Source organism: Sinohyriopsis cumingii, chromosome 1 (assembly GCF_028554795.1).
Source record: "Sinohyriopsis cumingii isolate HCF-2022 chromosome 1, ASM2855479v2, whole genome shotgun sequence".
Classification (NCBI taxonomy): domain Eukaryota; kingdom Metazoa; phylum Mollusca; class Bivalvia; order Unionida; family Unionidae; genus Sinohyriopsis; species Sinohyriopsis cumingii.
This window is the reverse complement of record NC_142961.1, coordinates 166,244,286-166,267,359: the sequence shown is the minus strand read 5'-3', so window position 1 is coordinate 166,267,359 and position 23,074 is coordinate 166,244,286. Positions and strand designations below refer to the sequence as shown.

At 36.7% G+C, this 23,074-nt stretch overlaps 1 protein-coding gene across 1 annotated transcript; it reads left to right on the top strand.

Annotated features, from left to right (window-relative positions):
* The first annotated feature begins 65 nt into the window (after positions 1 to 65).
* LOC149808318 (uncharacterized) lies at positions 66 to 19,736 on the top strand. Its single transcript, XM_089975871.1, has 6 exons — positions 66 to 384; positions 1,090 to 1,272; positions 2,664 to 4,077; positions 4,460 to 4,579; positions 6,212 to 6,300; positions 17,687 to 19,736. The coding sequence occupies exons 1-6, from the start codon at positions 271 to 273 to the stop codon at positions 17,771 to 17,773; spliced, it is 2,007 nt and encodes a 668-aa protein (XP_089831997.1). The 5' UTR covers positions 66 to 270; the 3' UTR covers positions 17,774 to 19,736.
* The last annotated feature ends 3,338 nt before the right edge of the window (positions 19,737 to 23,074 follow it).

Below are 23,074 nucleotides of genomic sequence, written 5' to 3'. Positions count from 1 at the left end.
CTTTGCAGGAGACCTTTTTAAGGCAGTAAATTACCTTAATTTCTAATCAACATGATGTCTGACTACTAATCTTCATTGCAGGTCGGATTTCTTATAGAAATAATTGATGAAAACGAACCTCCAGAAGACATTATTATCAGCTCCGTTAAGACCGTTCCGGAAAATACTGCAGTACAAACAAGCATAGCAACAATCGAAGTCGATGATCCGGACAAAGGCCAAGAGCATTCATGTCTAATACATCCAGATGGCAGTGTGTTTGGTATTCTAATGGATGAATCCAATCAGATGAACCTCGTTGTTTTGGGGGAGCTCGATTATGAAAGACAGAACATGGTTATAATTGAGATTTATTGCACTGATGGAAAATTTGACATAACAAAGGCATGTGTTGTCATTTTATCAATAAGTCTTTTTTTCATTAGCATAATATCTCCAACAAAGAATGATAAAACTGGTCTAGATGTTTTGCAAAATGAACTTGAATCGCACTTATACTGAACTATTTACAAGTTTAGTATAGAATTGTCGTGAAAATAGTCCTGTCAAGTACCTGACCATGTATTTTCAACAGTTTCTAAATAAAAAAACGTCAACTCAGTTTCAACGTCAGAAAACTTTTATGTTCTGTAACTATCATTAGGATGAATTTATACTTCAGAACTTCCATCTAATAGCAAACTAAATTTTCGGTTACATAGATTTATTCCCAAAATTATATCGAATTTTAGGTTTCTGAGGTCGAACCTAGCTGTAGTACGCAGAATGTTTCGAGAATACATGACATGTTGTGCAACGCATATGGAGATATGTTAACTGAATACGAGTATTCTAGCTTCTAAAACTTTTACGTTACAGTTTCAAAACGTACTTATTTTGTCAATGAAAAGTAACTTGTACCAGTCTAATAAAATGCAGTCCGCACTTCAAATTATATGGATTAATATAAATACGGGCGGTCATATTTGCCACAAACGTTCATGTGACTTTAGAACCATTAAAGATTAGAAACGGTTATGGTGCATAATTAATGTGTACTTCGAGACGAAAATGAATTACGTTGTCCAGAGGTTTTATATTCACTTACAGCAACTATCAATAGACGTGGACAATGTTAATGAGCGACCGGAATCGATACAGATAAGTGGGTCGGGAACGATCGTTGCTGATGCTAACATCGGTTATGTAATTGGAGATCTTTCAGTGGAGGACCCAGACGAAAACCAAACACATTTGTATACGATCACCGGTCCCAACTCAGACTTAGTACAGGTAAGCTTACAATCATCTGAAAACATAATAACTGATTAAAGTAGATACGAACATAATGGTGTAACAGCAAGAATGGTGCGATAATTTTTAAAAATTTATTTAGGGAGAAGGGATTCCAAAGTGCCATCGAGACAATTATGGGCAATGTGGAATTCCACTGAATCCCGCATATAATGAGTACATGTGTATTTGAACAGGTGCCAGTTAGGTGTAATTATGTTATATGTATCTTGCATTCTTGAGTATTTTGTGCATTTAGCTAAAAGTTCATTTTCACTTGGCTAACGAGTAGGTTTCGATTTTGTCTATCCGCTGTTAGGAATATCGCAAGTTGCTGAATGGGTTGGGTCCTCGTGCACGTAGCTAGGTAAAAAAACTGAATTGCTCTTTTGAAGGATTAAAACTTTCAGACCTGTTCGATTTTTATCAGAATTAATTCCATAAATCACTTTTATATGATCAATGATCACTACAAGTACTGTGCTGGACCCAGGGATAACTGCATTCTTCTTTGTGTGCTATACTGCTGAATAGAAATCCACGTGCTTCGTGTATGTAGATGAGATAAAATTTCATCTATCTTAGTGTTTGGGTTCCTTTATTCTTGGAACTCTTGGAGAGAGAGAGAGAGAGAGAGAGAGAGAGAGAGAAACTCAGTAACCCGCAATTGCAAAGTGATACAGCTGGGTTCTGAGCCCATGTATTCTCCAAAAACACGTGATTTTTTCTTGATACAAACAATAATATGTAGTTATACAATAACAGCTTTAATGACGAAGTATGAGTAATCATCTCTCTCACTATGAAAGAAAGCAACATGCCCACTCTGTTATAGGTGAAGTCATTTCGACAGGTACACTAAATATAGATCATTCGCCAAATTGAAGGGGAACTCCGACATAAACCACTGCTCTGCATCTTTTGCACGTCAAATATGTCATAAAACCTAAGATATATGAATCGTAGAAAGGTTTATGGTAAGATAACTTTATAATGGAGGAATCGTCCCTATAAATTGTGCTCACCCCTGCGTGTACTGCTTGATGCATGAGGCTTTGGTAACGTCTTCTAAATCGTAACGAGTAGAATTATTATATACTGTGGATGTAATTGGGGTTGCTTGTAGCTGTGCACAAAACACCCGTATGACTGATTTATAACAAGGGGCGTCGTTAGAGATTGTGGCTTGGAACCGAATTTACGAGGAAGTAAGAAAATTGTGCAAATATGCCTTCCTCCGCAGTAATGCGCATTTCTTGCAGAAAACCTACTAGGTGAACATAAAATGAGAAGTGTTTTATGCAATTTGAGTTGAATTTATAGTCTTGATAAATATGCAGAATTCGTTTCTCATTGATGATGCCAATTTGATTTTTGTTTATTACTTGCAGATGAAAAACGGGACTTATTTGGTCTTGAATAAACAAATTCCAACAGATTTACTTAACAAACCAGATCCAAGCATTGAATTCACTGTGACTGTTGCGGATAATGGTAACCCGATCTTAACTTATCAACAGAATTTCACATTGTCAATTACTCTTATAGGAATAGTTGATCACGAACTACCGCAGATACTTATTAGTAACAATGAACTATTTGTAGATAAACCCATTGGAACAATTATCGGTGAGCTTTACCACAGAAATTTAACTCTCAAAGAAGATATAGTCTTTCTTATAACCAAGGATGAGCGAGGTTTGTTTGAAATTAAAAACAAATCATTGTTAGTTTTAGCTAAGTCTGCGAAGGATGTCGAAGTTACCTCTGTGCACGTGTTAATTACTATGAAGAATATTGAAACATTTGAAACAAACACAGTAGAAATTACTATATATTTGAAGAGATCTAAACTGTGTGAAAAAGATGGTAAAACATGCGATGAAAATGCTACATGTATGACGCTGAACAATACCCATAGCCTGTGCGCATGTAATGCGGACTACGAAGGGGACGGCTTCATATGTATGAAGATAGATAACTGCGAATCGTCACCTCCGTTTGAAGTGGGTCCAAACGAAGAGGTGTGCTTGAGTGGTGGTGTGTGTATAGACGACATAAACAGTTTTGTTTGCCATTGTAACAAGGGCTTTTCAGGTGAGAGATGTGAAATCGATGAAAGCAAAGCTAATCCATGTAATCCGAATCCTTGCGACAATCAAGCCGCCTGTATACCTACCGTTGACTTGGAGACGGGTAGTAACAACAGCGACTTGAAAAAGTTTAAATGTTTATGTGGACCTGGATGGACCGGAGAAAGGTGTTCTGCAAGTGTGGATGACTGTGTACGCGGATTGTGTAATAATGGCGGAATATGTATGGATTCCCATCTTACATATGGTTGTAAGTGCAGTCCTGGATATAAGGGTATCAGATGCCAATATTTTGAGGAAACATGTCTCAATGCGAAATGCAATGATACCCATATATGTGTAGCAAAAGCTAACATAAGAGAAGATTTCTGCATACTTCGAGATCAGTACCTTTTGGACTTAAAACTTCAAAAACTAGCACAAGTTGATAAATTATCTGTCCAAGGAAGATTGTTGGATTTTGTCGAAAACAACGGTCGTCTGGCGGAGAAACTGTCAAGTATTAGTCAGGCAAATATCAGTGACAGAGCAAGACGGGAAGCTGGCGTATTTCCCGAGAGAAACAAAAATGGAAGCGTGGAAGTGTTTGTGTTTGATATAGCAGAGCTTGAAAACGCCTATGAGATCCAGTTCGTGGTACTGGATGAGAAGCAGGAGCCTTTCAGTAAAAGGGAAATCCTTCAGCTGCTGCAAACGACATGTAACGATATCAGTACGTATTTGTTCAAAGCTACTATTGACTTCCTTAGCAAAAACTTAATATATTTGCGTTTCCTATATTTCTTTGTTGACTCGTTATTCTCTCTATTCACCACAACATTTAGGTCACATTAGCTCAATGTAGGAAGTAAATTAAAATTTTCTTTGTAGGTAAAATCTTTTGCGGTCACCGTAAACTTTGCCGACTTGTCTTATTTCTGTTATAATACATGTTTATCCATTTTCGATTTATTTTGTCTTTGTCAGTTGATGTCATCTCGAAGAAATTTGTAAGAACTACTTATCAATTTTCACACTTTATGTTACAGTAAAGAAACATTTATAAATTACTAGCAAGCATAATACGTTGGCCTACACATTTTAAAACTTAACAGATTCAGGTGACCTCAAGGAAGAAGTGTTTTGCCCTGCGATACAAGATGCCTTTACTTCTAAACCACAAGCTTTGATCGATGATAGCAGGTCATCAGCAGGAACAATCGTCGGTACAATAGGTAAGTCTTTGTCATTGGAGAATGCCACCTACCAATATATAAACGAGTAATAAGTAACATTTGCATCATTTTATCAAGATAATCTCATTAGCATATATATATATATATATATATATATATATATATATATATATATATATATATATATATATATATATGATAATATTACGTATTAGGCTATCTTACAGAACGTTGTTGTTGTTGTGGAGTTTAACGCCATTTTTCAGCACATGATAGGCTATGCATAGCGGCCAGTATTAATGGTAGAGGAAGAACCCGGGAAAACCCCGGGAAGAACCACCGACCCACGAGAAGCTACTGGCAAGCTTTCTCAAATACCCACATTAGCAGAATCCTAAACTCGAACCCACGCAGACAGAGGTGAGATGGCAGTGATCCGTAACGGACAGCGCTTGAGACCACTCGGTCACTCGGAGCCCCATTACACAACGTAACAAGAAAAAAGTGAATACAACAATCTTTATGACATTTAACAAATAATTTATTTCCCTCGAAAAAACAAGGTAAAAATGAGAAAAAGGACTTGCCGTTTTACGAATCAAATCCAAAAATAATCCAAGAATTAAAAAATAGAAGTACTATTAATATAAAGTCCTAATGAAACTGAGTTTGAGTCCCGATGAAATCAAAATGAAAGGCGATGACGTATGCTGTGGTTAGCGTCGTACTGATGTGTCAACAGTTCTTTATTAAATCATAGAAAATAATATTCAAGTGTTTGAATTCGGTGTAAATTTCGATAACTGTCTTTGTCCAAGAATGACTTTAGAGCACAAGTATCTCCAGGGAAACATAATCTCTTGAAATCCAAATAATTTGAAGAAAACCAAATAATTAGCCCAAACTCTGGTCACAACATAAACACTTTAACTTCTCAAGTGTTAAGGCAAGTAACGACGATTCTTTCTCAATAATAAATCTAGCTGTGACGCAGAAAAGATGCCCAGATGTGGGTCAATCCTCTGACAAAACCAGTTTGAAACAACTGTTACATGTTATTTGTCACGTACTCCAAGTATGGCCTCGAATCCACTTTATGAATCATACTCTGAGAGAGATTATTTTTAAAAAAAGTTGTTTACTTCAACTCTTACTGGTTCTGAATCAAGGTCAGGAACTAGGTCAGCATTAGATACAACGTTTCTATTATTAGTTGTTTACAAATAACAGGTCAAGCAGAAATGAACTGAATTTATAGACAATGTCATATCCAGTAAATAAAGTTACATTACAATAGCATGTAATGGAATAATTTTAAAAAAAAAACCAACAAACAAACAATTGAATTAAATCAAATACAAATTAAATCAAATAAACATAACAATAGTTATATATATATATATATATATATATATATATATATATATATATATATATATATATATATATATATATATATATATATATATTAGCGCATATGCATACATGTCTACTGGGTCATAATTTATCACGGTTTACTTTACAATGTCATAATTACTTGAATGTGGTCTTTGTTAAGAGATAAAATCATTTCTTCCGTTGATGTAGTTTAATTTTGGCTTCTAGTAATACTTTTACATCAGGATACTGCCAAATTAAATTTAATACATATTTATACATATCATATTTTAGTTGGAATAATACTGGTAGCTTTGATTACTACTGGTGCCATCCTCCTGGTACGGAAGAAGAACAGTGCGAAATATACAGTCAATCCTGAGGTAATGCATTATTTTCCTATAGCAATTAGTTAGCATCTGAACGTTTCACGGAGGAAAATATTAGAAGTATGAACTTTAGCCTTAACAGTTTTTCTTTTCTTTAAAATGAAAAGATTTGTTTTGGTCTTTGACGGCAGTATAGGTTATTTGGTGCGAGCAAATTAGAGTAAGGGGATTTGCCGACTCAGGATAATCAGATGGTTGGATTGGTACCCGCCCCTTCCTGTCGCATGTCCGGTACGCTAACCGTTAAGTCACAATGACTCCTGGCAAATGAAAAGAGAACTTTGTGATATAAATATTTGTCTTCTGCTCGGGATTTCACTTTATAAACGTTTATGATAAAAGGTTTACTTTTTACTCATTGGAAAAATCTGTTTTATTTTCTGTTTCGCTCAAGAAAGGTTTAAGCAAAACATACGGAACAGCAATATTTAATGACAATACTACAGTCTAACGATTGTACATTAAAAAGAGCAGAGAAACGGATAAATATCGACCTGTTTATGGGCATATGCATATTTTTTATGGGATAGACTTTTATACTGTTTCTAACCAATAGGGATACACAAACAGCACAGTCTCTTACTGTTTCCACAACAATATCTAGCTGAATTTGCTGTAGCATTATATACCTGACAGAGATCCAAGCTACATCTGTTTTCAAGTACGAGTAGTTGAAAATAGGTTCCTACAGGAAAAGATGTCGGCAAACACGAGTGCTACTTGTATGCCGTAAATATTCCAAATAATTTAACAATTTCTTCCTCTGGATAGGTTTAATGTATCATGTATTGGACACGTACAATATTGTGAATTATCGAACTGGAATTGTCCGTGTCTATATTTCTGTTATAACTGCCAAATGCCATATGTATGAAGCGGGATAATACTGGAGATGCAATGCCACAAGTCTGAAAAACATGGACAAAGTTCTTTTAAGAGCGTAAAAAAGTAATTTAACTCCGATACTTTGTGCAGCGTGACGCGTAGGCTTTTTGAACACGGGAAAGAGTAAATCATTAATCTAAAGAGGGAACTACAATATAATTTACCCCCACCCATAAACCAATCGCAATATATTTGAAAGATTCCTCTCACGGAAACGGGAGGGTAGAGTTTGGCAATTACCGGAGGTTACACAGATTCCTACGTGTCACTGAAACGCATTGTGCTCAGCTATCATTCTCCTACCTTAATGAAAATGTCATGAACGTTCAGAAGATAGTTAGCAATGACGTGAGCAGAGAGAATAGTAAATACACTTTCTGAATTAGGCAAGACATAGCTCAAATGTGTGTGATTTATAAACTACATAACTCATTTTTGATGTTGTTTCCTATGGTTTTATGGCTGAGACAAGTATTGTAGAGTTCTCATCATCCTCATTGAATTTTCATTCATTAGTCAGAAAATAAACGATAGATAAGAAACGATAACAGAAACAAATCTATGGCGATGAAGTACAAAACAAACCCACTTACCTTTTCAGTAGTATTCCCTCAATTGATATTTCCAGTTTAAGTTATTTTAGGGGAAAATATGCTATGTTTACCAGGAATTGTATCAGAGCATAACTAAAAGGTCTGATTATAACTTCCCGAATGAAACAGGAATAGAGACACACTAATCTCACCATTCTGGATATTTAATACCAGAGACTGTCAACAGGTCCAGTTCTGTTGTGTATCTTCCCATGCCTAATTGAGCCTGGACTAGTCATGCCCTTCTGATAAGGCACGAATATTAAACCAATTAATTAAACCCTTATCTCTAACCCTTACTAAAACAAGGTCAGAGTGATAGGGCAGGCAGTTATGGGCTTGGTACTGTAAGCAACACTGGTCTTTAGTTTTTGTTAATATTTTAGCTTTATTTTACATAAGTTGTAGGACCCTTACTTGGCGTTTGTGTGTCCTTTGAACCCGAATGTAACATTAACATTTTGGTGGCAGCGGTACGGATTCCAACAATTCTGTCTTAATTATTTGGAATTGTTCAGGAGGTTGGAATTGTGTTTGACAATTCTGAAAGCTGTGAATTCAGCGAATCTGTGTGTTATATTAGTAGTGACTGGTTGTACTGTGTATATAAGATACAGTTGTTGATTGCTAAGGGCAAAGTGTGTATCACTGTAACGAGTGTAAACGTATAAGCCCAGAAACTCGTAGATAAGAAAAATTAATCTAGTGGCCGTGAATGCAGCGAGAGAACTTAACGGTATGTACATATAGTTTGTCATTATGTCGGTTGCTGATGACATCGAAGTTGAGAAAGCAATGGTTGCTTCAGGACGAACACGAAGAAAAGTGGCAGCACAGAATTTGATGGAATTTACAGATACTTAGATTCCGGAGTATGAAGAGGAACTTAACCTTGAGCACATGCAACCACCCAAGGAAACAAAGCGAAAACCTAGTACAAAGAAAAATGAAAGAGAATTGGAGTTAAGATAGATTGAATGGGAAATGGAAAGAGAAATTAAGATTAGAAATGAAGCGTTTGGAAACTGAGTTAGAAAGAGTAAAAGGTCCAGAAAATGCGACGGAAAAACATCTTCAGTGCCATTTAAAGTAAAGCTTCAAGCATATGACCATGAACGAGAAGATATTGTGACTTTCCTAGCATAGTTTGAATCAATTGCAAAACATGCTAATTGGTCTGACTAGTTGAAAGTATTACAGCTAAGAACTCTTTTCATAGGTGAGGCTAAATATGTTGCAACCCAATCTTGTGGCGATTAACAGACACCCAGGAAAGGACTGATTGAGCGCTTTGGAAAGAGATTGCATGAACATTTCACTGCGTTGGTGAGCATGAGGAAGGAAAGCACCAAGAGGTATCGTGGTCTGATGTCCAGAACTGATCAACACATTAAACGTTTCTTGGATGATCGTAATCCAAATATTTGTCTTCGTGATTAATTTTTCTTGAAAGCCTTGCCACAAGATCAAGCACAGTGGATTAGGAGGAACAAGGGGTCTAGTCCAGCTGTAGAGGCTGCGGAAGATTATATTCCCACCAATGTATAACAGCAATGGCAGAAGAATAAGTTTCGTCCGAACATAAATGTGAATAGTAACAAGACGAATATTCCGAACTTACAGAAGCAAGCGAAACTAACATCGACGAATGACTAATCCAAACATAAGAACAGGCAGTGTTATCGATGCAAGCTATGGGAACATAGTGCAAGGTATTGTCCAACAGATGATATGAAACATCGTGCCAACCCAGCAACTTGTTTTGATAAGCCAACAGTTGGTAAAAGGCTTATTTCGGAAACAGATGTGTAAAAGGGCGCGAGATCATGTTTATGAAGAACACTGGCTCCGATATGAGCTTGATAAGAAAAGATCTCGTTGACGAGAGTTGCAAGCTGGAGGGGCATAAAGTTACATTATACACTGCTGTGGGTCATCCATTTACCGCACAGTTGGCTGTGGTAAATATCGACACTACGTATTATAAGGGATCAGCCCAAGTGGGTCTTGTTTCAAATTTTTCCGCTGAAGCCCTATTGGGGATGGATATAGTTAGCAAGAAAGGATCATCTGTTGTTACGAGGTCGATGATAAAAAGACTCAACGATGAAAGGACTGTGGAAAATTCTGACCAATGTGAGAATGAGGATAAGAATAAAGTTGTCAACAACAGCATCGAGACAGAAAATACTCATCAGCGTGATGACACTGAAGTTGACAAACTTTCAGCAATGAATGCGGACATGTTGTCGAAACTACAGATTGTGGATATTTCACTGCAAAGTATTAGAGAGAAGTCCTTTGGTGCTCGTGAAGAGGCTGAGGAGGAGCCAGTGGCATTTCTCTTTGTGAATGACAATCTAGTGATGGTTCGCGTGGAGGGGAGCAATATGTTGTACCAGCAGCAAGATTACGAAAAATGGTAATGGAGCGTGCACACGATCGACCCATTGCAGGTCACATGGATTTGGAGCAAACAAAAGTGAGGATTCTCGAATCGTTCTTTTGGCGTGGAATGTTTTCCAATCTAAAGCGATATTGTACATCGTGTCATGAATGTCAGATGACATCAAAGCGGACTGCAGGTGAGAAAGCACCAATGGTTATCCCACTGGTGATAAGAGAACCGTTCTCAAAAATTGCAATGGATATTGTAGGACCGTTATTTAGAACGAAGTCTGGACACAAATACATTTTGACGGTGGTTGGTGACGCAACGAGGTATTCCGAAGCTTGTCCTTTGAAGGATATGGAGACAACGAGTGTAGCTAGAGCACTGATTGAGCTGTTTAGCCTTATTAGTTTTCCAAGGATCATATTAACAGACAAAGGGACCAACTTCACTAGCACCTTATTGAAACATTTGTATGAACTAGTGGGTATCCATGGAGTTACAACAACGCCTTATCACCCACAAGCGAATGGAAAGGTATATAGTTTTAACGGGAAGTTGAAGTCAATGTTGCGGAAGTTCTGTACAGACGACAAGAATGAATGGGATGAGATGTTACCCTTTTTGTTGTTTGTATACCGCGAAGTTCCACATTAGGAAACTGGATTCGCACCCTTTGAGATGTTGTATGTTTGGCCAGTTAGGGGGCAATGCAGATTTTACAAGGCTTGTTTATGGAAGAAGAGGATGTAAGGAAGTCAACTGTGGAGCCTGTTGTGAAAATGCACGAGAAGTTGGCTGACATCGAGGAACTTGTCAAAGATAATCTGTTGAATCGCCAAAGGAAATTCAAAGCACTGTATGATCGGTACACGAAAACACGAGAATTTAGTTCTGGAGATCAAGTACTTATTCTCTTGCCGTCAGGTTCGTCCAACATGAAGGCACAATGGCAGGGACCTTATCGTGTGGTCCGAAAGGTAAACGATGTAAACTACCCGGTAGGCTCGGTACAGTAACCTATAATGTAAACTTACTGCGTGGATGCAAGCGTGCTGTGCTTTTGGCTACGCAGGCAGACGAGAACAATGGTGTGCATATTGATTTTCCTCCAAAGTGCAGGTGATGGTGATGCTGGTGTTAAGCTGGGGGTCAACTTGTCGAAGGAGCAACGAGAGATATTATAAATCTTTGCAACGAATTTAAGGATGTTCTAACAACAAGGCCTAGTCGAACAAACATCTTAACTCGCGGTATCAAGACAACTTCGGAGACACCAATTAAACAACGGCCATAGAGAATATCTTTCGCGCAATGGAAAGAGGTGAAAGCAATATTGGATGAAATACTGGAGCACGGCCTCATTTGGCCCTCAATCAGTCCATGGAATTCGCCTTGTATATCAGTTGACAAGAAAGATGGAACTCTTCTTCGGCTATTTGTAGATTACGGCAAGCTTGATAATATCACCTTATTCGACGCGTATCCAGTCCCATGAATGGATTATCTGTTTAAGAAGATTGGTTATGGACGTTACTTGAGTCAGATAGATCTAACTAAGGGTTACTGGCAAGTTTCTTTAGCTAAAGAATCGAGGCAAAAGTCTGAATTTGTGACTCCATTTGTGCTCTATCAAGTTAACGTTATGCCCTTCGGTACAAAAACAGCACCCACCTGTTTCACCCGACTCATCGACTTACTGGTGTCTGGACTACATAATGCCTCAGCATAATTTGACAACATCATTGTGGCAAGCAAAACTTTGTCAGAACATAAAGAAAATCTGTGTGCCTTGCTGCAATGTATACGGGAAATTGGTCTTATAATAAAGCCGTCAAAATGCGAGTTTGAAGCAGGTGAGATCGAACGTCTTGGGCATATCATTGAAGAAGGAAAAATTATGACATACGTCAATAAAATTAAAGCAATGCGTGAGTTTCCATTATACACAACGGAAAATGGAATACGCTCATTTCTTGGAATGGTTGGATACTACAAAAAATTCATTAAGAACTTTGCCGAAGTAGGAGTACCGTTAATCTCCATGGCACAGAAAGGAAGACCAAATTTACTTGCGTGCACTTTAGACACCGTCCGGTCCTTTAAAATGTTGAAGGATGCTCTTACTAAGACCCCAGTCCTCATTGCACCGGATTTCAGCAGGGAATTCATCATGCAGACGGATGCTAGTGACACAGCAATTGGTGCTGCACTAAGTCAGACAATGGACGGTGAAGAACATGCGGTGGTCTATTTAAGCCGGAAACTTCTTCCCCGAGAGCATGAAATATGCAGCTATCGAGAAGGAATGTCTTGCGATCGTGTGGGCGATTGATTCGCTAAGGTATTACCTGTCAGGGACAGCATTTGAAATCGTGACTGATTACAACCCACTGACATGGTTAAATCAAATGCAAAGCAAGAATCAGCGTCTACTTAGATGGTGTTTGGCACTCCAGTCAAACAACTTTATTATAAAGCACAGGAGCGGCAAACAACATTGGAATGCAGATGAATTATCGTGCATATAATAGAAGTATGTAGGAATTAAACGACAAAAGATACTGGCGTGCTTAGTACACTTCAAAGACGCCGGGAAACCTACTGGAATAACTCAGGATTCCTGGATTTTTCGAACTTCATTGTGTTCTGTTTTTGAGATCATAAGAAATTTATGCGGATATAGACGGTAACCAATCTGTTGGATTTTCCTCATTATTGATGGTCGCTTAAGGAATTCAAGACTCCTTTACAGAGGTTAATAGTAGTACCTCTAAGCTTTATACATTTTGGTAGTAACATAAGCTTTATGCAAGATTTATCATTTTACTGATGCACCAAGCCAGCAAATTATTTTTTTAACAAATTATTGTATCGAAAACATAAAGTTTCCTCTTATGAAGGGAGGTGTTATAAGTATGATTTCACACTCACACTTAGTGCCTGTATCAGATTCTAGCAGATTCTAATTGTTAGTAGTGACAGTTGGCCAGAATATTAATCAAACCTTTCTGGATATTTGCTACCAGAGACTTTCAAAAGGTCCGGTTCCGTTGTTTATCTTCCCATGGCTAATTGAGCCTAGATTAGTCATGCTCTTCAGACAGGGCACAAATGATCAGATTCCTTACTAAAACAAGAGCAGAGTGGTAGAGTAGGCAGTTATGGGCTTGGTACTGTAAGAAACGCTAGGTTTTAGTTTTTGTGAATATTTTAGCTTCATTGTACATAAAGCTGTAGGACCCTTACTTGGTGTTTGTGTGTCCTTTGAACCCGAGTGCAAGTGACCTTGGTCCCATGATTTTTGTTGTTTAATCATGGTCTTTGTCCTGGTTTTGTTCCAATTGTTGCTTTGATGCCAATGATAAAATGTGCACAGTTTGGACAGGTTACAGATGAACATTTTACATTTCTCTTTTGCACAATGTGCTCTGATTGTATAATTGACGTGATGAGCTTAATGTTAAACAATGTAATCCTGGCTGTAGAATTGACGTGATGAGATTAATGTTACACAATGTGATCATGACTGTAGAATTCATGTGATGAGCTTAATGTTACACAATGTGATCCTGACTGTAGAATTGACATGATGAGCTTAATCTTACACCATGTGATCCTGGCTGTAGAATTGACGTGATGAGCTTATTGTTACACAATGTGATCCTGGCTGCAGAATTGACGTGATGAGCCAAATGTTAAACAAGGTGATACAGGCTGTAGAATTGACGCGATGAGCTTAGTGTTACAGAATGTGATCATGGCTGTAGAATAGATGTAATGAGCTTAATGTTACAAAATGTGATCCTGACTGCGGAATTGACGTGATGAGCTTAATGTTACACAATGTGATCCTGACTGTAGAATTGACGTGATGAGCTTAATGTTACACAATGTGATCCTGACTGTAGAATTAACGTGATAAGCTTAATGTTACACAATATGATCCTGATTGTAGAATCGACGTGATGAGCTTAATGTTATACAATGTGATCATGACTGTAGAATTCATGTGATGAGCTTAATGTTACACAATGTGATCCTGACTGTAGACTTGACATGATGAACTTAATCTTACACAATGTGATCCTGACTGTAGATTTGACATGATGAACTTAATCTTACACAATGTGACCCTGACTATAGAATTCACGTGATGAGCTTAGTGTTACACAATGTGATCCAGGCTATAGAATTGACGTGATGAGCTTAAAGTTACACCGTATGATCCAGACTGTAAAATTGACGTGATGAGCTTAATGTTAAACAATGTAATCCTGGCTGTAGAATTGACGTGATGAGATTAATGTTACACAATGTGATCATGACTGTAGAATTCATGTGATGAGCTTAATGTTACACAATGTGATCCTGACTGTAGAATTGACATGATGAGCTTAATCTTACACCATGTGATCCTGGCTGTAGAATTGACGTGATGAGCTTATTGTTACACAATGTGATCCTGGCTGCAGAATTGACGTAATGAGCCAAATGTTAAACAAGGTGATACAGGCTGTAGAATTGACGCGATGAGCTTAGTGTTACAGAATGTGATCATGGCTGTAGAATAGATGTAATGAGCTTAATGTTACAAAATGTGATCCTGACTGTAGAATTGACGTGATGAGCTTAATGTTACACAATGTGATCCTGACTGTAGAATTCATGTGATGAGCTTAATGTTACACAATGTGATCCTGACTGTAGAATTAACGTGATGAGCTTAATGTTACACAATATGATCCTGATTGTAGAATCGACGTGATGAGCTTAATGTTATACAATGTGATCATGACTGTAGAATTCATGTGATGAGCTTAATGTTACACAATGTGATCCTGACTGTAGAATTGACATGATGAGCTTAATCTTACACAATGTGATCCTGACTGTAGACTTGACATGATGAACTTAATCTTACACCATGTGAACCTGGCTGCAGAATTGACGTGATGAGCCTAATGTTAAACAAGGTGATCCAGGCTGTAGAATTGACGCGATGAGCTTAGTGTTACAGAATGTGATCATGGCTGTAGAATAGATGTAATGAGATTAATGTTACGAAATGTGATCCTGACTGTAGTATTGACGTGATGAGCTTAATGTTACACAATATGATCCTGACTGTAGAATTGACTTGATGAGCTTAATGTTACACAATGTTATCCTGACTGTAGAATTGACGTGATGAGCTTAATGTTATACAGTATGATCCTGACTGTAGAATTAACGTGATGAGCTTAATGTTACACAATGTGACCCTGACTATAGAATTCACGTGATGAGCTTAGTGTTACACAATGTGATCCTGGCTATAGAATTGACGTGATGAGCTTAAAGTTACACCGTATGATCCAGACTGTAAAATTGACGTGATGAGCTTAATGTTACCCAATGTGATCCTGGCTGTAGAATTAATGTAATGAGCTTAATGTTACACCACTATGATCCTGGCTGTAGAATTGATGAGAGGACCTTAATGTTACAGTGTGATCCTGGCTATAGAATTGATGTGATGAGCTTAATGTTACCGAATGTGATCCTGACTGTAGAACTGACGTGATGATGTTAATATTACACAATGTGATCCTGGCTGTATAATTAACGTGATGAGCTTATTGTTACACAATGTGATTCTGAATGCAGACTTAACATGATGAGCTTAATGTAACACAATGTGATACTGGCTGTAGAACTGACGTGATGATCTTAATATTACGCAATGTGATCCTGACTGTAGAATTGACGTGATGAGCTTAATGTTACACAATGTGATGCTGACTGTATAATTAGTGTTACAGAATGTGATCATGGCTGTAGAATAGATGTAATGAGTTTAATGTTACAAAATGTGATCCTGACTGTAGAATTGACGTGATGAGCTTAATGTTATCCACTGTGATCCTGACTGTAGAACTGAAGTGATGATCTTAATATTACACAATGTGATCCTGACTGTAGAATTGACGTGATGAGCTTAATGTTACACAATGTGATGCTGACTGTATAATTAACGTGATGAGCTTAATGTTACACTATGTGATCATGGCTTTGGAATTGACGTGATGAGCTTAATATTACACAATGTGATCCTGACTGTAGAATTGACGTGATGAGCTTAATGTTACCCAAGGTGATCCTGGCTGTAAAATTGATGTGATGAGCGTAATGTTACACTATGTGATCCTGGCTGTAGAATTGACTTGATGAGATTAGTGTTACACAATGTAATCCTGGCTGTAGAATTGACGTGATGAGCTTAGTGTTAGATAATGTGATCCTGGTTGTAGAATTGACGTGATGAACTTAATGTTACACGTTATGATCCAGACTGTGGAATTGACGTGATGAGCTTAATGTTACACAACTATGATTCTGGCTGTAGAATTGACGTGATGAACTTAATGGTACACATTATGATCCAGACTGTAGAATTGATGTGATGAGCTTAATGTTACACAGCTATGATCCTGGCTTTAGAATTGATGAGAGGAGCTTAATATTACAGTGTGATCCTGGCTGTAGAATTGACGTGATGAGCTTAATATTACACAATGTGATGCTGATTGTATAATTGACTTGATGAGCTTAATGTTGCACTATGTGATCATGGCTGTGTAATTGACGTGATGATCTTAATATTACACAATGTGTCCTGACTGTAGAATTGACGTGATGAGCTTAATGTTACACAATGTGATCCTGGCTGTAGAATTGATGTGATGATCTTAATGTTACACAATGTGATGCTGACTGTAGAATTGACGTGATGATCTTATTATTACACAATGTGATGCTGACTGTGTAATTGACGTGATGATCTTAATATTACACAATGTGTCCTGACTGTAGAATTGACTTGATGAGCTTAATGTTACACAATGCGATTCTGGCTGTTGAATTGACGTGATGAGCCTAATGTTACACATCGTAATCCTGGCTGTGGAATTGACGTAATGAGCTTAATGTTACACAATGTGATCCTGACTGTAGAATTGACGAGATGAGCTTAATGTTACCCACTGTGATCCTGGCTGTAGAATTGACGCGATAAGCATACTTTTATACATTGCTATCCTGACTGTAGAATTGACGTGATGAGCATAATGTTATACAATGTGATCCTGACTATAGAATTGACGTGATGAGCTTAGTGTTACATAATGTGATCCTGGCTGTAGAATTGATGTGATCCTGACTGTAGAAATAATGCGATGAGCTTAATGTTACACAATGTGATCCCGATGTCAGCTATGTCTAATTTCTTGTTACCGTTTATATGAAATATGATCATCATAGCATGAACTAAAAATATGTTTATGCAAGATGGTTGCCCCACTACAGTGCTTGAAAATTTTACTATAAAAGCAAAATTTGCTGGACGGACAAAATGACGGATGGAGGCTTAATATTGTCTTCGTTACCTTTGTTCTGATGAAGTATAATAATGTGAACATAAAATTCACAGTCCTTGATTAATCATATTACTTTTGTTCAATATTTTCAGCAAAGTCCATCTGTCCCTTTCATGAAACAGAGTTCATCAGCTCAACTGCCGGAACTGCACTCAGACCCTCCACTAGTCCAGAATTGATTAGCGTCAAAGCTATGCCAGAACAGCTAAGCTGTTGATGCTACAGTTGTTGCTGGATGATTTATATTCGTCAGTTACCTAACCTGCATTTATTATACTTTGCAACTTGAGAATTTTCCTAACTACCCTTGCTATACTTCTCTATCAAAGATCTATCAACATATTCATTGATTAAAATCTATATTTTTGTTATCCGCTATTTTGATTAAAACAGAATTATATATATATATATATATATATATATATATATATATATATATATATATATATATATATATATATATAATTTTGACAATATAATGAGAAAGTCGATGGGATGAATGATGATATGTATACATAACACAATGACAAATCCTTAATAATCATTTAGCATGTTATTCCAGGAAATAGCTACTGTCAACTATCCATTCAATTTTTTCATTATAAATGTTCTTAAGATAATTATTTAGAGACATGTGCTTGTTTTTTTCTAGGCTAATCAAATACCTAGTTATTTGTATATATATTGGAATAAAAATGCCATGGAGCCAGTTGGCATTTTATGAAAGTAAATATAGAAATATTGTCTCGGTTATAAAATTAAAACTTTTAAACCAGTCAGGTTTTTATTAAAAATAGACTTTACCAATTGAAACAATGAAGATCTTTGAAAATCAATAGTGAGAAAGGAATTTGTGTGAAAAATGTATGCAGATCATGATTTCTTTCTTTATAAATTCGTATATAATACCAGTATAATATAATTAGAATAGCATATATGAAGGAAGAAAAAAAAACGAAACTAGAAATACATGCGGTTTGTAGCATAATGGATACACGTATATCATTGTATTGAATAATAACTCATAATTCCCGAAAGGGTGATGCAAATGATTTTTTGTTTTGGTCATTCTATAGAAGACGGGCGAGATGATGTGGAATTTGTAGTTTGTATATCAACGTAAGGACTGAGCGTTGCAACGGCCGTCTCCATCAAATGTGAATTTCACTATTCCTGGCGATCCTTGTTGTGTTTGTTGCGTATCAAAAAGAGCGCGATTCTCATCATCTACAGCTAAAACGTGAATTGTATGTTTCTATTCAGTTGATGTATTGGAGTAAGTTTCAGAAACAGACTATGTTCTATCCGCGAAGTGTCTCTTAGGAAGTGGGTACAAGTTGTCTGCTTGGTAGAGAGCAATTCTTGGGTCAGTCCCAGTAGGTGTTATCCAGTCTTTTTCCATCAGTTACTTTGGATGTTGGCTATCATTTATTATGTTTCATACTGAATTTAGAGCATTCCAATATGACACCCTTCTTCACGAATTATATTGATAAATCTAAATATAGCTCATATGTGGAACCTTTGAATACTCATTTGGTTGTTTCATTAGTGTGCCATAACACGTGTATTTTTATTTCCATAATTTCCTTGATAAGATCATAATTTTTTATTCAAACAGTCTACTTTAAATTTCCTTTCAGCACAAATAATGAAGTGGATTTTTAATTGCTAATTATGAGCAAGGCATCTTTATGCTATTTACTTTTTACATACATTTGGACATGGTTTTGTCAAATTATATCCTGCGATTTATTTTTGTTAAAAAAAACGACTTTGATGGCGGTTTATGGTTTTGCTTTAGTAACTTTATTTTGTTGAACATGGACACTAATTTTATTTTTGCAATTACACTTGGAACATGTGCGTAAATTTACATCTATACAAAATGTGTAATAAAAACTTTTTAAAAATTAATCCATGTTGTTAGATCCAAATTATCCCAGTGGAATACGATAAATTATTTGAAGCATTTTTATTCACTTGTGTTAGTTATTGGCAAAGATTGCATTATCCCTCCTCTAAACGTTATACAAAAAAATATGAAGAAACAATTTCAGTGGTACAATGTTAAAGCATGATGAACAGTGTTTGAAAGTTACTGCCTCCAGACAGCCCTAATAAAGCATCGTCGTTGCTACATTTATTGGTACATCTTTATGAAGCGATTGTTTCGTCATTCTTTCCTATGAATGAAAAACTTTCACACTTTGTGAAGACTGTAAGTATATTAATCAGTGTAACTGACCGACTTACCGACCTACCTATCTATCTATCTATCTATCTATCTATCGTTCTTTCTTTCTTTCTTTCTTGCTTGCTTGGTTGCTTGTCTGCCTGTCGGCTTTGTCTGCTTAAATAATGCATCTGGATTAGCACCTGTTACAACATTTTCTTCCGCAAAATATTCCTTATCTGTGAAACATTAATCACGATCTCTGAGCCTCTTTCAGAGAGTCGAAATTATTAAACTTACATATCAAAGGGATGAGAATGTTCCAAAAGTTGTAGTACTTGTGTTTGTATGCTTTTCTTACTCACAAAACCCCATATTGCCATTTCGTTTCGAAATTATGTAAAGCTCATGTTTACAATCTCCATTTGCTTCCGATGCAAGGTGAAATCTGAGTAACATACCATCTGCAGTTTTAGTTTCCAATAAATACAAATATATAAGAATCAGTAAAATACTTTAAGATGTAGAATGCTATATCTACACAAAATAAGCAGTTATTCTGATATAAATGGAATATGTGTGTGATGACAGACTTAATGGGTGAGAGGTTTAATGTAATGACAGTCTTAATGTATGCCATGCTTATTGTATGAAAGGCTTAATATATGTAATGACAGTCTTAATGTATGCAATGCTTAATGTATGACAGGTTTAATATATGTAATAACAGTCTTATAAGTTTATGCCATGCTTATTTTATATGACAGGCTTAATATATGTAATAACAGGTTTAATGTATCACATGCTTATTGTATGACAGGCTTAATATATGTAATAACAGGTTTAATGTATGCCATGCTTATTGTATGGCAGGCTTAATGTAATGACATGTTTAATGTAACGACAGGCTTGATGTATGACAGGCTTAATGTATGTCAGGATTAATATATGTAATGACAGTCTTAAAGAAAGGGATGCTTAATGTATGACAGCTTTAATGTATGACATGTTTAATGTAATTAACAGCATGATGTGTGACAGGCTTAATGTAATGACATGTTTATGTAATGAGAGGCTTGATGTGTGACCGGCATAATGTAATAACAGGTTTAATGTAATGACAGGCTTAATTTGTTCAGGCGCTTAACGTATGACAGGTTTAATGTAATGTTTATAAAACATTTGTGGAGCTTCGTATAGTTGTAGTTACAAAGAAACAATGCAAAAAATAAAAATAAAAACGAACAAACCAAAACAAACAAATAAACAACAACAATAAGAATAAAAACATCCGTTAATACCGAAGATGCACCGAGGTGAGTCACCTTCTGAACACCGTAGCTTACTGTCTGGATGAAATGTGATGATAAATCATATCAGAGATCTCCCAGTTATGACCAAAACGTATCGCCCTAAGAATTATGCATTCATATTTTTTATGTTACTGATGGTTTGCCGATGCTTGTATATTACTGCCACCACTGGGATCCATCCATATTTTACAGTGCGTCCATATATCATTCAACGAGGACGTACAGTTTTAAAAATATTACACTTTGAAGTGAAACATACAGATAATGTAGAAAGCATGCTGCAGTAAGACTCACTGAAAACCATTTTATTTATTCGTCCATAAGGCAAATATATAAAAATAACGGAGACTTCTGAAAGGATTCTCCGCTGAAATCGTCAGGTGGTTATCCTGATAGAACACATGGTCAAATGCATTATGAGTACACAATATAAACTTCATATTATGGAGCCATCGTTCTATCCCGGTGGATGCCGCAAATAATACTGGAACTTTTACGTACATTTTGGATCGATAATATTAAAAAAACTTTTTCTTTTTTATTTCCATTCTCATTAAAGTTCAAAACAAAGATACAACTATCAAGGAACATTATTTTGCAGACAATGCATCGTGCCTACAGCATATCATATGTGAGTTATCAATTGTTTTATATTGGGATTTAAAATACAGGTCTCAAGTGAGAGCAAAATTGTAAACTCCCTCGTTTTCATCATTTTTAATGTAATTACCCTGTAACACAGACTCGTTTTAGATATAATCTATTCATGGAGAGACCGCTCCGGTGACCTAGTGGTTAGATCGTCCGCCCCAGATGCAGGAGGTCGTGGGTTCAAACCCCGGCCGAGTGATACCAAAGACTTCTAAAAAAAAATGGTACTAACAGTTGCATTGCTGGGCGCTCAGCATTAAGAGGTTAGTTGTTGTTTTTGTGGGGCTTAACGCCATATTTCGGCACACGATAGGCTATGCATGGCGGCCATTATTAATGGTGGAGGAAGAACCCGAGAAGAACCACCGACCCACGAGAAGCTACTGGCAAGCTTTCTCACATACCCACGTTAACCGAATCCTAGACTCGAACTCACGCACACAGAGGTGAGATGGCAGTGATCCATAATGGAGAGCGCTTTAGACCACTCGGCCACTCGGGGCCCCTTAAGAGGTTAGTGTTAGGACTGGTCGGCCGGGTGTCAGGATAATGTGACTGGGTGGGACATCCTGCTAGACATCATTGTAAACTGCCACCCTGCAGATATCGTAGCGATATGACTGGTCAATTGTTAAAACTACGTTAAAAATCTAAATCACACACACACATTCATAGAGATTTCTGAATTTTAAGGTTTTAACAACTGTTCAAACTTATCGTGGAAGAAGTCAATATAGAAGAATTGCTCATAGTTTCCTGTTGTTGGATTTAAAACAATATTTGTATTTGCAGTTTGTATATACTTCTTCAAAAAGAATCCACAAATAGATTTTAAATTCCACGTAGTTATTGAGAAATAGTTCGCGAAGAATTATCATTGCTACCAAATGTTGTGTCTATTACACTGGTCAACAGTGAAATCATTACTGACTTGAAAAGGCCCTAATCTGTAGTATTTTGGTGTGCCGAACACGAATATAACCGTGAAAACTTTGTATTGGCTCTCGTTTTGAAGATATTCATATACCTCATTTTCTATGTTTCACTGTGTAAATTTCTCCAGTAGGACTGCAGCAACATCCGGAATAATGATGTAACATTGCATAATACCATCATGCTCACATCATCCACAGTTGATTGCATCATTTTCTGATGCAATGCAATACTAATGCCATGCGGCTGCTGAAGTAAGTTGACGTCAGCAGTGTACTATACATGTGTAGGCCTATTATACTAATGCCAGGCGGCTGCTGAAGCTGACGTAAGCAGTGTACTATATAAAGCCCAATCAGATAGGTTCAGCATTTAAAATATTTTAGACGTTGTGCGAGACAGTTCAA